Source organism: Argentina anserina, chromosome 6 (assembly GCF_933775445.1).
Source record: "Argentina anserina chromosome 6, drPotAnse1.1, whole genome shotgun sequence".
Classification (NCBI taxonomy): Eukaryota; Viridiplantae; Streptophyta; class Magnoliopsida; order Rosales; family Rosaceae; genus Argentina; species Argentina anserina.
Window position 1 is genome coordinate 18,708,322 of NC_065877.1, and position 16,163 is coordinate 18,724,484.

A 16,163-nucleotide genomic window follows, 5' to 3' on the forward strand; every position below is an offset into this window, starting at 1 on the left:
GGTATCAAAATAAGGCAAAACGGCTTCTACTTGAATGGCAATCGTAGGCGTATCGCTTTGGATCAAATGGAATTAAAGGAAGTTGGTGTTTACTGTTTGAATGGCTTTGAGGATGATGAGTAGTGTTTAAGGCAGAGCTTTGGAAAGTCTTGTGAGCAAGGTTGATCATTCTTTTATGTGGAAATGAGGTACTATATATAGAGGAAAAACCCAAGGGAGGCTAGCCACAAAGTCCACAAAGTTGAAACCAAATTAGTTTAGTTTCCTAGATTTTCTCAATTCGGCAGAGCTAACATTTGTGTCATGTTGTCGCCATAACACTAGCTAGAAAATATATATTGAGGGGATTTCAATTGCATTTGAAAATAGACTTCCGTAACTTTTCATCCATATATCATACGTTGTCTGAATCATCGTGAGCTGTCCAGGGGAGTCTGTCAAAGATGGATGACATGTAATGGTAGAATTTTGATTCTAATAAGGATTGGACATTAATTGCATATCTTCTTCCTCCTTTAATGCTGATTTGTTTTGCACAAATTTCCTCCTTTGAAATAGGGAAGCAACAAGAATCTTATTGGTTGCACCCTTGTTTGATTTTTCTTCATTCATTTGCTGCAGCCTTCTTTGATTTTCTTACCTCTTCTCATTTACTTGTTGCATGACTTCTTTGACTTTCTTACCTCTTCTCATTTATTTTTTGCATGAGTTTTTTGACTTTCTTTGATGCAAGAATTTATGGTGATTCAGATCTAGCTTCGTGCCTCTATATATAGGAGAAATAAGGAAAAAACAAATCAATGGCTGAGATATTTCTGCCGAGCCCACTAGACGTCCGAGTAATGATTCGGTGATATCTCCCTGTAGGTATGAGATATTGATTCGATTATAAATCCTACAGAAAATAGACTCGTATAGCTTCCATCCATATAAGGAACATCTTCTCTTTCGATCTGAGCAGTCCAGGAGAGCTCGTCAAAGTTAGACTACGAATCTTGACAGCTATCTTATTCTTGCATGGATTGGGCTACTAAGTGCATATCTTATTCTCCTTGGTAATTCCGATTTATGTGCACGAAAATATCTTCATATACACCTTGAAAATCCATCTCTAACTTGGTTTTGAAATCCAACTCCCAATAGGAAACCATCAATGCCGCACGGCCTCTCCTTATCCTACTAGGAAACTGATTTTTAGTCTCTCCTCTTTCCTTGCGCAACTAGGATTGTTTTCCTTCTCCAACATGGATTTGTCTTTCCTAATAAGAGTAAGTACGTTAGAAACAAATAAATAGGAAAATGATGAATCCTACTCGAACAAGGAATCATATCTCAACAAAGATTCTTAACACTTAGCACGATTTCATCATCAATTCACTCATAATCGATATAAGCTTTACCTAGACACTTATTCATACAAAAGAAACTAAAACATACTAAATAAGAGGTAACAAAGAATAAGAATATGACATAAACGCATTAAGAACGTCACATTTTATGCTCCTATCAACAACCCCACACTTCAACTTTGCTAGTCCCTTAGCAAACAATAGAAAGGGAAACCAAAACATAAAACAAAAATCAATACAACTAAACTAATGACTCAACTATAATGCCTTGAACATTTTGTCTCAGAGATCTTCAAATTCATAGCATCAAGAATAACATTTAATCGAAATAGATAGAATGAATTCAATGGTTAATAAACATGAAATCTCGCATAACAAGTAAGACATGGCAGAAACAGAGGTGATATTAAGCTTGACATGTTCAAAACAAGTTCAAAATTCAACTCACAAGGGATATGCACTCCGAATATTTTCTCTCAAGAACATGGCATATGCTTAAAAGTTTTTCACACACAGGAGTTCTGAACATGTAGTGAATTCGAAAACCTCATGAAAGATACCAATCATATGCACAAATGAACCCAAGCCATATGCTTACTCATAAAACAAACTTCACAGATCAAGGGCTACTCATTTTAAGAATGTGGAATCTTTATAAAAGGTAGGCTTAGGCTCGGTTAAGATATTATTTTTTTAGGAAAAAGGAATCACAAATGTCATCCTTAAGACTTAGCAGAGCAAGAATCATCCACTTTATGTCGTCATAAATCATAAAAAAAAAGGCCAAATATTATCATGTTTGACTCATTCTTCATTCTAAACATTGTGAAAACGAACAAATGCTAAAGTATAACATTATTGAACCTTCAACAAATACATCACAACTCCAAATTCACTTCAAACATAGTTATGCCGTAACTTCTTTATATGTTTTTTTCTTTCAAGTCGTGTTCATGTATTTTTCTCTTTTTCTTCTAATGGCATCTTTCTATTTTTTTTTTCATTCTTTTCACCATTTTCATACGACACACATACATACATAGCATAACTCCACACTTGAATCAAATCATCACTCCATATTAACACCAAGAGAATCGGCTCTGCCAAGTCTCAAAGACAAGGTTAGAGATGTAACATGTTGGTAATGATAGAGAGGCTTAACGTAGGCTCAAAGGAGTTCATACTAAGAGCAAATGCACCCGTTGGTGAAGACTAATTGTTGATTTGCCAATTTAATTGGTACTGCTAATTTACTATTCATGTAGAATTGGCAATTGTCTCATCTTTATCAATGCACCACTTGAAGGCAATTTGCATGCTAATCCACATTTACATTGAACTTAATTCACATTTCAAATTTGAATAAATGACAAAGTTTAAAAATTAATTAATAGCATTATTATTTATACAATTTTATAGTTTTTTATAAACAGAATAGAAAAAATTGTAAAAAATTAAAAATATTTAATTATGATATGATATTCACCAAATCTTCATCTTACACGTGTTAACTTCAAATATCGTTATCTTCTAAAAATATATATAAGATTTCTGATAAGATTTTCAACCAATATTTACGAGACACGTGTACTTATCCGAAACTTTTCATCTTCAAAATTGTTGATAAATAAGCTTCCAGAATTTAGTCTCTACCCACACATTCTTATCATTCTATACATTCACATCTTCTAAATCTTATCACTCATCTCATTTCTTTTGTTCTTTTTTTTTCAATGGAGGAACTGAACATGTGGGTGCAAGAAAAAGAGCGTGAAAAAATGGAAGATTTCGAGCAGATTCAAGCTACAAACTCTCAAGCGGCTGCAATAGTGGCGCAATATCAACTATCCATAACACCTAGAGGGCGTCGATCGCGACCTGGATGTGCACCAAACGTCGAGAGATATAGAGAAGCCCGAGGTCATTTTCTCCTACAAGATTATTTTATCGAACGTCCAATTTACAACGAAACAAGCTTTTCGGAGGTGATACAGAATGCAAATACATATTCCAACACATGATGGAGGATCTTTGTAACCACGACAGTTTTTAGAGGCAAAAAGCAGATGCCACTGGAAAATTGGGACTACTTCCCGAACAAAAAATGACCGCTACCTTGAATGCTTGCATATGGCGCAGCTGCTGATCAATGTGATGAAATCACTAGGATGGGGACTTCTACAACGCTCAAGTGTCTGAAAAAAATTTCCAAACAAATCGAGTTTATATATGGTGAGTGGTTCCTTCGTGCTCCTAACCTTGCTGACTTATATAGGCTTCTCAACAGAGGACATTACCGCGGATTTCCAGGCATGATTGGAAGCATTGATTGTATGCATTGGGAGTGGAAGAATTGTCCAACCGCTTGGGCTGGAGCTTTCTTGGGTCGGAAGGGTAGACCAACTATTATTCTAGAAGCAGTGGCATCTTACGACACACACATATGGCACGCTTTCTTCAGAACTCCCGGAGCTCAAAATGACCTAAACGTTCTTGGCGCGTCTAATGTGTTCGAGCGGGTCATAGGTGGAACTGCTCCTATGGTCCAGTTTGAAGTCAACAACAAAAGGTACACCAATGGTTACTACCTTGCTGATGGAATATACCCGAGGTGGTCGACTTTTGTTAAAACAATAGCTAACCCCAACAGATGAAGAGAAACACTTTTCCAAAAAATAAGAGGCTTATCGAAAAGATGTGGAGCGGTGTTTTGGAATTCTCCAATCTCGATGGGCTATATTGCGTCATGGTGCTAGGTTGTTTAAACTAGAAGATCTTCGATCCATCATGATAAGTTGTATCATTTTGCATAATATGATTGTGCAGGATGAGTTTGTTGAGGAAGAATTTGTGGAGTCTAAAGAAGATGATCTAATGAATCCATCAATGGCTACTATCTACGATAGACCTGTGGATCCTGAAACTAGAGAACCCATTCCTTTCAAACCAGTCGAGAGAAATGGACAAAATCTCCCTGCATTCCTAGACAAAGAATTTCAAGTAGAGTCTGCCTACCTCCACAAGTGCCTACAAGATGATTTAGTGATGCATAATTGGAACATGGATGGTAACTGAGTATGAATCATTACATTTGGTAAATTAGATTTAAATAAATCGTGGTTTGTGATTTTAATTAATGTATTTCATGTTGTGTGATGTAATAATATGTATGTTTGAAATTTATGTAATCTTAAATGATGCTTATTTATGTTAAGAATAAAGTGTGGTTTTACATACTTGTACATTATTATTGTTACGTTTTTGTACTAATGTATTAAAAGCATAAAAAATTTATTTCATAAATTAAAATTACATAAGGGAATTTCAAATTAAGTTACATAATCTCCTAAACAATAATTTATTATCGAAAAATAAAACTAATCAACCTCAGGTGTGTAGTCACTGCTGCTATTACCATCGAATAATGTTTTGGCTATAATATCACTTTTCTTCTTTTTCCACCAAGCCTTTGATTCTGGAGTCATGTAATTAGTATCCATGGCCATTACTTTTGTATCTTCTTTCGCTTCTTCAAATGCCAATACTTTTCTTGTATGAGTAGCTATCTCTTCATTTCTTTTCCTCATTAATTCAACAGAAGCTTGATTTGATTCCGCCATGGCTTGAATAGCAAGAGCCATACTTTCTATTGCATCTTGTACTTTCTTTCCTTTCCTCATTGCTTCTTTGGCTCTCTTTTGTCCAATTGGCCTTGGGATAGAGCTTGAAGGTGTCTCCAAAACTATATCATCTTCCAGGTCAATTGGAGAGTCATTTTCGGAGGCATTAGGTGTTGAATAAAACTCCATAGGTTGAGGATTAAATGGTGGATCAATTAAATAAGGATGATGTTTAACTTTGTCCCAACATTCCCATTTATTAAATTTTTTGGGATGATTTTTCATGTAGTTCGAATGAGCTTGATTCATCTATAACAATGAGAATAATAAAGCAATCAATATCTACCAATACAATTAAGATACTTATAGGTATCATTTAATAACATAAATAATAATGTAACAACCAACTAATAAATAATAATGTAAAAACTAATATTATTGGGAAAAATATATGTACCTCATCCATCATATTGGTGCCGCTAGCTATATTATTACGGGCTTTAATTTGTGCATTATGCCAATCTTTCAGCAGTTTTTTCAACGTCCGAAATTGAGATTGCATGGCGAGTGGACCTCGATTTGTCGGTGGACCTTGCCAATGCTTGACATAATCGGCATGAACTTTTTCCCATAACTTTGTGGAGCTTATGCATTTGCCGGTGATCGGACATACAGTTACACGCGCTCATGAATCACATAATTGAATTCTCTCCTCTTCTTGCCAAGTGGAATTAGACTCTCTCATGGTTTGATGAGTCTAACAAGAAATAAAAAGTAAATTGAAGAAGAAGATGAGGAAGAAGATAATTTTGCTATGAGAAATGATAAAATGAAGTAAGGTATTTATAGAGGTTTAAAAAGAGAAATTTGAAATTTTTGACGGAATAAATTTTTGACCATTGGTGTCAAATTATAGCCTTTGGATCTTAATCAATGGTTGCAATTAAATTGTCGTTGGTGATATTCTTTCCATCCGTTGCAGGCCACATGGTGAGCCCCACCAAATCAATCGACCAAAATAATTGTCAAAAATCAGCAACCCAATTAGCTATGTCAATTACTGTTTGGTGATCCCCACTAATTGCCCCAGCTGATTTACATCCGGTGCATTGATAAAATGCCAATTTAAAGATGGGACCCATGAATTAGCAATTACATTCAATCACTGGTGCATTTGCTCTAAGGTGTCCTAAACATGGCTCATAATAAGGATACGGTTGTTTGACATAAAATGGTGGAAATTCTAAAAAGATCCAACAATCATTTTTTAAATCAGAATATATTATGATAAAAGTTTTGAAAGTTTCACAAAGTAAGTTCTAGTATTCTCTAGTTTATTGCAAATCTATGGCATATGAATTGATCAAAATAGATGTAATGAGGTTATTTAGCCAAGAAACGATAGAATAAAACACCAAACATATTTCGCCCAAGTTCTTCTACAACTAGATGGGAGACAACACCAAGCATATTTCGCCCAAGTTCTTCTACAACGTTCAACAACAGAAGTTCTTGAATATTGAGATCAATCAAGTGAGTTCAGAATTTAATATTGCGGATTTGTTCACTAAGTTTTTGTCTAAATCTATTTTTGTGAAACATCTGAAGAGAATTTAGGTGTTGGGTATGTGAGCCAAAGAAAGAAAATTTAGGTTAATGGATATGAGCCCTATGATCAATTCATTCAAAATCAGATGGCCGCCAACATTTCAGCCTTTTTTTTTTCCTGTGAGCGGGACAACTGGTGTATTAAAAGTTTAGAGTCTGTAATTAGACTAATTACAATTTGTCTAGAGATGATGAACATAAAAAAGAAAAGTTCGCAAGAGACAACGAGCGGTTGGCAAGTGATTCACGCAACGAAAACCGCATCATGACGGTTGACAGCTTATCTGAAATGGAACACGGTCCGAATACGAATATGCCACTAGTCCATTTCTTACGGTACTCCGCGAAGCCGAGTATCATAACTAGCCTGGGAGAATCTAAGGTAAAAAATCCCACCCAAACATGATTAATCTGAAACTTGAATTCTGACCAGCCCTCCCCGAATCCGGTGTGCTCTCTCTCTCTCTCTCTCTCTCTCTCTCTCTCTCTCTCTCCCCATTTGATTTTCCCTCACTCGCTTCCTCCTCTCTATTTCTAAACACCGGCTGAGTCTTCGTTGAGCCTTCGATTGCAATGGAGATGGCTATGGAGGAGTCACGCTCTCATTCGCCTCTCTTCCTCGCTCGCCACGCCCTTCAATCCGACCGACGAACTCCTCGCTTTCTGAAAAATCCTATACAGAGTACGCCGCGAATATCTAGTCCTAGGATTTTCGAAGCTTGTTTCTAGATTTATACATATAATTTTCGTTTTCAATTGCTCTCTCAACTTGTAATTAGAGGGTTCGAAACCGAAATTATAGGGTTACTTTGTCTTTAGATTGCTCATGTCTGTGAAGAATATAGGTGGGTAAATTTCTAGGGTTTGTTTGAATTTGGGCTTTTTAGGGTGAATTGTCCGTGTTTATTAGTTTGAATTTGAGTATTTAAGGTTTCACATGGTTCTTGAATGTTCTCTGGCAACCCAAACTGCATTCTGAAAACTCATTTTGGTCGGTGGAGGGAGATTTGAGGTTGAGCTTTTGATATCTGGTGCGGAATTTTAATGACGAAAAGGTGGGAAGTCGGGCTGCCAAAGACTACTGCCTGTAGTCTTCGGGAGCAAGCAACAAGAGCTATTCTTCGCAATGTGAGGTCACAAGGGCACACATATGTTGAGGTCAGAGAAGATGGGAAAAAGTTCATTTTCTTCTGTGCTCTGTGTCTTGCACCTTGCTATAGTGATAAGGTGTTGTTTGATCACTTGAAGGGTAATCTTCACAATGACAGGTTAGCTGCTGCTAAGGTCACTCTCTTACGACCAAACCCTTGGCCCTTCAATGATGGTGTGGTGTTCTTTAACAATTCATACGAGACTGATAAAGTGTTGGTGACTCCAGATGACAGTAAATGTATGATGTTAGAGTCTCTCGGCAATGAGAACAGTCTTGCTATTGTCAAATATGGGGAAAATCTGGAAACCAATGGCCATGATCATTGCGGAGTTGATGGTCTTGAATGTAATGAATTTGTAGATTCGCCACGGCTGCATTCTAATGTTGGAGTCAAATCCCTTGTTGTGAATTCAACTGCAAATGGAGCAAATTTTCCTGTGGTGATCCCTGGTGTTGTGGTTAGGGATGAAATTACTGATTTGGGAGTGAAAGATGTGGGTTTGGGAGAAATTGCTGCAAGGTTCCTTGGGAAAGATGGTATTTGCAGAATATGGTGTGAATGGTTGGGGATAAACGCTGTAGTCAGTGAGGATTTATGCAAAGTTCCTGAGCACGATTTCGCTGTTGTTACCTTCAGTTATAATATTGATTTGGGTAGAAAGGGGTTGCTTGATGACGTAAGGATGTTGCTCTCATCCAGCCCTAGAAGAGAATCAGGGAATGGTGAAGGCACTGGTTGTAAGAGAAAGAAATCCTTTTCTGACCCTGAAGATATCAGTGACTCTCTGAATAATCAGTACGACTCATTTGGGGAAGATTCCTCTGCTACCAGTGGTGCATCTAGGTTGATTCTAGATCACATTGATGATCAGCTACTGAATACAAGATTTATCTTGAACAAATCTATTAGGCGAGAGCTAAGACGGCAACAGCGTTTAGCGTCAGGAAGAATGTGTGATATCTGTCAACAGAGAATGCTTCCTGGGAAAGATGTAGCAACTCTCATGAATATGAAGACCGGACTACTTGCTTGCAGTAGTCGAAATGTGAATGGGGTGAGGGTTCTACCCAAGTTGCCTCCTTTTGCTTTTGACCTTGTCCTTACCAATTTTCTGGAATTTCATTTTTGTTTATATCGTGTTTCGCATTAGTCTTTATGTATCTGGATTATCAATTAGTTCATATCATTTTTATTTATTTACATCCAGGCTTTTCACGTGTTTCACACTTCCTGCCTTGTACATTGGATACTTCTCTGTGAAGTTGAGATAATCACGAATCAGAATACTGGTTCAAAAGGGAGGAGAAGGTCTAGGAGGAAAACTGCGGCCAAGTGCAATGGAAATGATGCTCAATTGAAGTCTTTGAGCCCACAAATCTATTCTGTGTTCTGCCCAGAGTGCCAGGGTACTGGTATTGTCATTGACGGAGATGACCTGGAGAAACCGAATCTTCCTCTGTCTCAGGTTTGCTTTTTACAAGAGAATCTAAAACTGAGTGTAACTTATCAATTGTGCTCTTCCCTTCTTTTCTTTTGGTTTTCGTTTCACCACTTTCCTCTTTGCGCTCCGCACACCACATCTGTGAAAAGTGCACACATTTCTCGCATTCTCGTCTTTTTATTTTTTTTATTTTGTCCCCTTGTTATACTACAATCTTGAAGCTTTTTAAGATAAATCTTTTCAAGTACTTTGTATTTAAGGAGGTAGGCAAGTAAAAACATTTGCCATCTATTTCTAACCTGTTACGTATTTGTTAATGTCAGATGTTCAAGTACAAGATAAAGGTGAGTGATGCACGTAGAGCATGGATGAAGAGTCCTGAAATGTTGCAGAATTGCTCGACTGGTTTTCATTTCCCCTCCGATGAAGCAGGAATCCAGGTTTCTTTTGTGTATGCTATATTCCCATTACAAATGAGACTAACAACCATCATTCCAAATTGATATTTACTTTTTAATTCGTTTAGGAAAAGGTGAAGCCACTGAAGTTGCTGCATTTCTATAGAGCACATGAATAGATAGCTGGCTTCAAGGATACAATGGACCCTGCATCTGTGCTTGGTTTCATTCCTTGAAAAAAAAACTGTTGTAGTTTCTGAATAGCATGTAAATATATTTTAACTCTCGTCTTCCATGTGTAACCCAAGATGTATATGTATGATGAATGAACTGCGCAATTGACCGAACTAGATGGGTAGCGGGCTTTTTGCTTTTGTGGATGTTCCTTTGCAAGACTACAATACTTGTTCATAACCTCGGTTATATGCATCATATTATAAATATACGCCGCATCGTATATTAACATTTGATAAAGTTTTAGGGACAATGTTTAGTTTGAGGTCCTATTTAGGCGCTTCCATCTCTTTCTCTTTATGCAGTAAGGGATCATGATAAGACAACTGGGGCTCGGTCAGCTAATTTTCTTGTCGTTCTTCGTGAACGCTGACATCATTATAACCTCTCCGTAATGATGGGAAAACTCTCCTATCAACAAAGTAATAGTCCTCAAGACGTGTGAGAAAGAGAACCCATGAGCATAGCTGCGTGCAGTACTACATGCCCCAGGCAGAGAGAGGTAGACTGGTGTGCAATACCTAAGTCCTCGTGACTGCTTGAAATCTCTTAATTGCAGCCTCAACTAGACCAATTTGGGTCGGCACGTGTGGAACTGGATGCTTAGCGTCGATTCCCGCAAACATGCAATAATACTCTGACGCAAGCACTCCAACATTATCTAATCAAATAGATTTAATGAGATGATCTGGTGACAGCCTAGAATAAGATAAATAGAGCAAAGTTCCTAGTGGACAATAACGGGACATGACCAACGTGTCAACGCATTAATTAAAACCATAAAATTTCTAAATGATCAGCTCTTTGTTTGAATTGGTCCGCAATATCCTTTGGACTTTGCAAGAGTAATAGAAGAACTTCTAAATCCTTGCAAAAGACGGTCTCTTAGTTTACCTATGAAATATCCTCTGCATTGTCAACAAAAAGCTTTCACGCCATTTGGAAATCCCAAACGACACACTTACCTATAATCAGTCTTAATCTGTTAATAGTAAAATTATGTCCTTATTGGTTGTTGACCAAAAAAAAATTTATGTCCTTATTGGTCAATAAATAATTCTACAATTGTTTTGTTTAAAGTTTATTAAATTATGTACCAAAAACACTCTTAAAAATACTATTTATCAAATAAAAAAAAATTATTTCACAACCCGATTATTCCAACAGTGCAAGCAACAACAAATTCTTTTAACAGCCCTTTTCGCGAGGTTATGAACAAGTATTGTAGTCTACTTAGGTATTGCACACCAGTCTACCTCTCTCAGACTGGGGGCATGTAGTACTGCATGCAGCTATGCTCATGGGATCTCTTTCTCACACGTCTTGAGGACTGTTATTTTGATAGGAGAGCTTTCCCATCATTAGGGAAGTTATAATGATGTCAGCGTTCACGAAGAACGACAAGAAAATTAACTGACCGAGCCCCAGTTGTATCATCATGATCCCTTACTGCATAAAGAGAAAGAGATGGAAGCGCCTAAATAGGACCTCAAACTAAATTCTAGGGCGGGTATGAACCAAATTAAACAAGTAAAATCGACAGAATCAAACTGAATTAAAAATATATTTTAGAAAATAAAAAAAATCGAACCGAAACCGGTTTAAATGATTTGAAAATGGTTTACGTAATCAAACCAACCGATTTAAAACATAACATAGAAGGTTGTCTAGCGCAGTTGGTAGAGTGCATGATTATTATATTTTAGGTCAGGAGTTTGAATCTCAACATTGATATTTGATGTTTTATTGAAAATATATATCAAAATTATAATAAATATAATCTTTACGTAATTATTAATGAGAAATATGTGTGATGTAGTGATTTGTGACATCATTTTTGGGTAGGAGTTTGAGACTCACCTCTTGAAAAATTAAAAAAATTTACATGAGGTGTGAACCGAAACCGAACCGAAAACCGAATTTCGATTAAACCGATTGTTTCAATTTAGACTAATTCGATTCGATCAATGGTTTGAATTTCTAAAAAACCGATTAAAGTTGTTCGGTTTCGGTTTGTGCCAAAAACCGAACCGATATATACCAAGTCTTAGATATTCATTTTGAATTGTTATATAATTGAATGAACATATATCTTTACTTTTGATATTATTTCATGTGTTATATATTTTTTTATGCATTAATAAATATATTAAATTATATATAAATTACTGTATTAGAATCAAGATTTTTTAGATTTATTGTGTGACAGTGTCCGTGCTACATAGGTTGATACCGATATTTTAATTCTTGCATATACTCATTTAATTTACATCTATACGATGAGCAACAAAAAACTTTGCTCAAAACAAAACTAGGCACAACATAAAGCAACAAAACAGAAAAAAACACATTCTGTTGAGCGACTTATCAGCCTGCATTACATGCCTTCTCACTCTCGGACTAGTGCTACCAGCAAGATTATACGAATTAGGGTAAGTGTATACGTTTGTTATCGAGTTACCAAACACCCTTGCATACACCATTTCACCAAACATGCCGACCAACGGATTCAAGACTTGTGTTGCTGTACCACTAGGACTCTGTAAGGCGGATGTATAACTACCTCCTTGAGGGCTGTTTACTTGGAATTGATAAGGATAACTTCGGTGATGGAGTTCCTGAGTACCGTAAGGGCTGGTACTTGGGGTTCTTGGTGTCTCAACACTGCAAGGAGCGAGAGGTCTTTTCGGAATGACTATACCGAGATGGGGAGCCTTGTCTTTAGATGGCTTTGTGGGTTTTGTTGTTTGACCACGACCATAGAGTGGGATTAGAGATGAATCGGAGACTTCAGTTTTGCAAACCGCGCACTGTGGCTGTTTTTGGTTCTCTTGGCTTTCAGAAGACGGAGTCTGGAACTGAATCCACTTGTATATGCAAGGCCAGCAGTATAAATGGCCACAGAGGGTCACTACTGGATCGTGCACAGAGTCCAAACATATGCTGCAGTCGAAATTAGCAGCGGACTTGTTTTCAGACTCTGGGATTTCAGAAACAGGATTCGACTTTCCAAAGGAACACTTATCATCTCCAATGAAATTAGACTGAACCACAGAACCTTCAATGTGTTGCTCAGTTGCCATCTTATTGGATTGGGAAGAATGATAAATATATTCTTGAGCTGCTTATATCTGAAACACGGATAAGAGAAAAGGGTTAATTAACTTAATACGACGGAGGGATCTATACCAAAGCAATCAGAGCTAGTAACCAAACAAAAGTTGAAAATTTTATTGAAAAGAATGGCCCATCACTCTACAACCAGTCAAGGTATCATACAAAAAGATAAACATAAATAAAACAGATGATTAGATTTTATCTATTATAATCTGTCCTTCTAGAAAAACTGGCACAATATTTCCATTCTCGATCTAAAGGGGATGCAGCCCACCAAGCAAGTTGGATGACAATTAAATATCAACCTTGGACTACGAATACTTAGAAACTGCGATCTCTGTTTGCCCCTTCAAATAAACTCGTTACAATCAGAAAATCCCATCTCAAGTCTATTTCTGATGAAAGTATCTAAGGAAGCTTGACGGGTATGGATTAAGTGAATTAGGCAGAGATAGTTACAAAATTCATATATATTCATCTCCCAAAACCTGCCAGCCTACAGCTAGGAGTATAATCTCCTCTAGAAGATAACCTAATATCAAATAGACACTCTGAGACAAATTATACCTTACTCAGTATTTACTTTTGCAAAAATATCACCTAAGACCACGTTTCAATCATCATACAAAAGGAAACACCAGAAACTGCAAAAGAAATTAGCAATAATGTGCAACTTGGTTTGTTCCGAGAAGACCAAAACCCCAACCCTCTTCCATTTCTCAGAATCCAATATTAATCACCTCCTTGGAATTCAAGATTAACTAGCTTCTAGCAGATACAGAAGGAGAAACCTAGCCACAGAGCAAAACCCAGATACTGAAAGATGTAGTAGGCACATAGAGAAAAAGTTGATGGTGAATGCATACCAGTAAGAGTAGAGAAGTGGGTAAGAGCGTTGTTTGTGAAGGCCTATTAGGAGCGTTGTAGCAGAAGCTTCAATGGCGGTAGAGACAGAAAGAGAGCTTTGAGAAGGAAGGAGAGAATGCCAGAATCGTAAAGGATGAGAGGAAAGAGGGAACGGGGTGGCGATATATATAGAGACAAAACATATCACGTCTCGGAAGAATAGATTTCTTATTAAAATTCATTGAAATGATAAATCCATGAGCCACTTTGCTCTCCACGCACGCTTCTCTCGGAGTCTTTGATACACGATAAGCTTCTCCTTGTATACGCGGCACCCATCTTTCTTTTTTTGTCTTCTCATAACTTTGTCTTTATTTTCTTTTACAAAATATAATGATTTTATCGACGTCGGCACTATTTTCTTCCTAAATTTGAGAGAAACTAAAGATACAGGGAGGCAAAAGATTGATTAATCAAAGTTTATGGTTTTTACGAACATATTCGGTAAAATTTGGAACATGTGGAAGATTAGCATGACCCATTTGCAAGAATCACACGTATAAGTTGAGATGGTTAAAAATATTTGTTAGCGAGTCGTGATCTGGTTGATTAGATAGTTTGTCTAACAATGTTGAGATCATTAGTTCAAACCTCACTAATATATGTAACAATGGGTAAGTTATCCAATAAATTAAAAAGAAAACTTAATATACAATTTTAGAAAATTTAAAAAATCATTTAAGCTATAAACTATAAACGTACCGAGATGAGTTTGATTATTAGGTTAGTAACATATGGAAAAACTAGCTATTCTCCATTATTCCAATTATATATATAAATGTACTTATGTTTTACAAAAGTGTGGACTCTCGAATAGTTACGGATGTTGAGATGGTTAGCTTTAAGCACATCTTTTAGAAGATCAACTTCGTAGCAGATGCCATTACCAACCTTAAACTGGTTACTCTTCAAGGTCCTCCGCCTAGGTGGACAATGTTCTAACTTCTAAGGGAAGCAACGGAGGCTTTGCTATTTTATCATGTCAATATTATATGCTTTAGTTTATTCTTTCTTGTATAAGAAAACATAGAGAATAGTATTTATCGACCTTACCCGCCTACGAGACTAAACACTATTGACTGTCAAGTAATTTGCACCCTCATTTGTTACCTCTTTCGAGGACAGTAGAGCCCCAAGTTTAAAGATGATAAGAGGACGACTTGTTCACGAGTTCTCCCAATATCTTTTCATTGGAAAACGCTCAATCATCTGCTAAACTCCAATGCCTTTAAGGCCTCGATCATTTGGTATCCAGAAAAAGGAAAGTATTTCCATGAGAAATCTCCTGGGAATTAAACTTAAGTGGGAAGTTGATGTTTAGTAACAAAAGATAGTTAGTAGTAAAATTGTGTAGAAACTTGTAACTAATGGAATTAAGTGATAGGTTGTTCTTTTGGTTTTATTATTGGAACAAACTTCCCCTCTATTTTATCCTTTAACAACAAAAAGGGTGTTATTAAATGTACCCATAAAATATCTTAGTAGACTAGCAAATTGAAACAACATTTGTATCCTCGTATGAAATGACCAAAGGCTAATGATGAATTAAGGTAATAACCGTCAATTTTGGAACTTTCATACCCCGCCGATTGTGCATGTACCCAGCAGAAACTACCATTTTCCAACAACCATGGGATATCCTCAGAAAAGCCCAGCAATCAAAATGATCTCAACCATGAGTCCACGACATCCAGGAGGAAGAATAAGGATACTTGATTGATATCCAGGAGGAAGAATAAGGATGAGGAGGCAGATGAGTGTTTATTGCTTCTTTTCTCTCTCCTGGGCAAACAAATTTTCAAGTAATTAGATTATAATTATGGGATAGGAACGCCAAAAGCAAAGGAAGAGATTGAATCTGATTGATATCAAAGAGATGCAAGTCATTATCCAGTACATTAAAATAATATATTAGCATTTTCTACATATCAAACTTTATCAAATCTGTTATAATTAAGCAATTTGAATTCATAATCTAACATATTGCTCATGTCTCTAGCCTCCCCGGTAATTATAGAACGGATCATTGAAGATTGTATGTATAGGTGTGCATTTTGTCGTGTATGAGTCTTGCTGGGTTTATTTACAGATGGGTATTATTGGGATGTTGGTGGGTGTGGTTAGAAATTATATAGGTGTAAAAAGTTTGATGAACTCATTTTCTACTTAATTATATGATTACGAAGAACGACTTTGAGGCTCAACAGTTTATTTGGAGGTAAGATTTAACTTGTTACACTAATACATTAGGGCTACTGGTATGGAATCAATATCTCAATTAAACGTCTGCTTGGTTTTTAGAACAAGAACTTAGGTTCTAGCAAGATGACTCCCTC

The 16,163-nt window shown here is 36.6% G+C and overlaps 4 protein-coding genes across 4 annotated transcripts in view; 1 reads left to right on the forward strand and 3 right to left on the reverse strand.

The window, feature by feature from the left end:
- The window catches only part of LOC126798699 (rhomboid-like protein 20), a 271,709-nt gene that overhangs the window by 248,825 nt on the left and 6,721 nt on the right, over positions 1-16,163 (reverse strand). The gene's annotated exons all lie outside the window — the stretch shown is intronic.
- Positions 4,727-5,932, reverse strand: LOC126796990 (uncharacterized). Its single transcript, XM_050523689.1, has 2 exons — positions 5,427-5,932; positions 4,727-5,278 (listed from the first exon to the last, which is right to left on the reverse strand). The coding sequence occupies exons 1-2, from the start codon at positions 5,529-5,531 to the stop codon at positions 4,727-4,729; spliced, it is 657 nt and encodes a 218-aa protein (XP_050379646.1). The 5' UTR covers positions 5,532-5,932.
- LOC126798691 (uncharacterized) lies at positions 6,985-9,950 on the forward strand. The gene is made up of 4 exons (XM_050525727.1): positions 6,985-8,785; positions 8,939-9,196; positions 9,496-9,612; positions 9,699-9,950. The coding sequence occupies exons 1-4, from the start codon at positions 7,622-7,624 to the stop codon at positions 9,747-9,749; spliced, it is 1,590 nt and encodes a 529-aa protein (XP_050381684.1). The 5' UTR covers positions 6,985-7,621; the 3' UTR covers positions 9,750-9,950.
- Positions 12,031-13,955, reverse strand: LOC126798700 (E3 ubiquitin-protein ligase RMA1H1-like). The gene is made up of 2 exons (XM_050525738.1): positions 13,788-13,955; positions 12,031-12,935 (listed from the first exon to the last, which is right to left on the reverse strand). Exon 2 carries the CDS (start codon positions 12,885-12,887, stop codon positions 12,105-12,107), a length of 783 nt encoding a protein of 260 aa, XP_050381695.1. The 5' UTR covers positions 12,888-12,935; positions 13,788-13,955; the 3' UTR covers positions 12,031-12,104.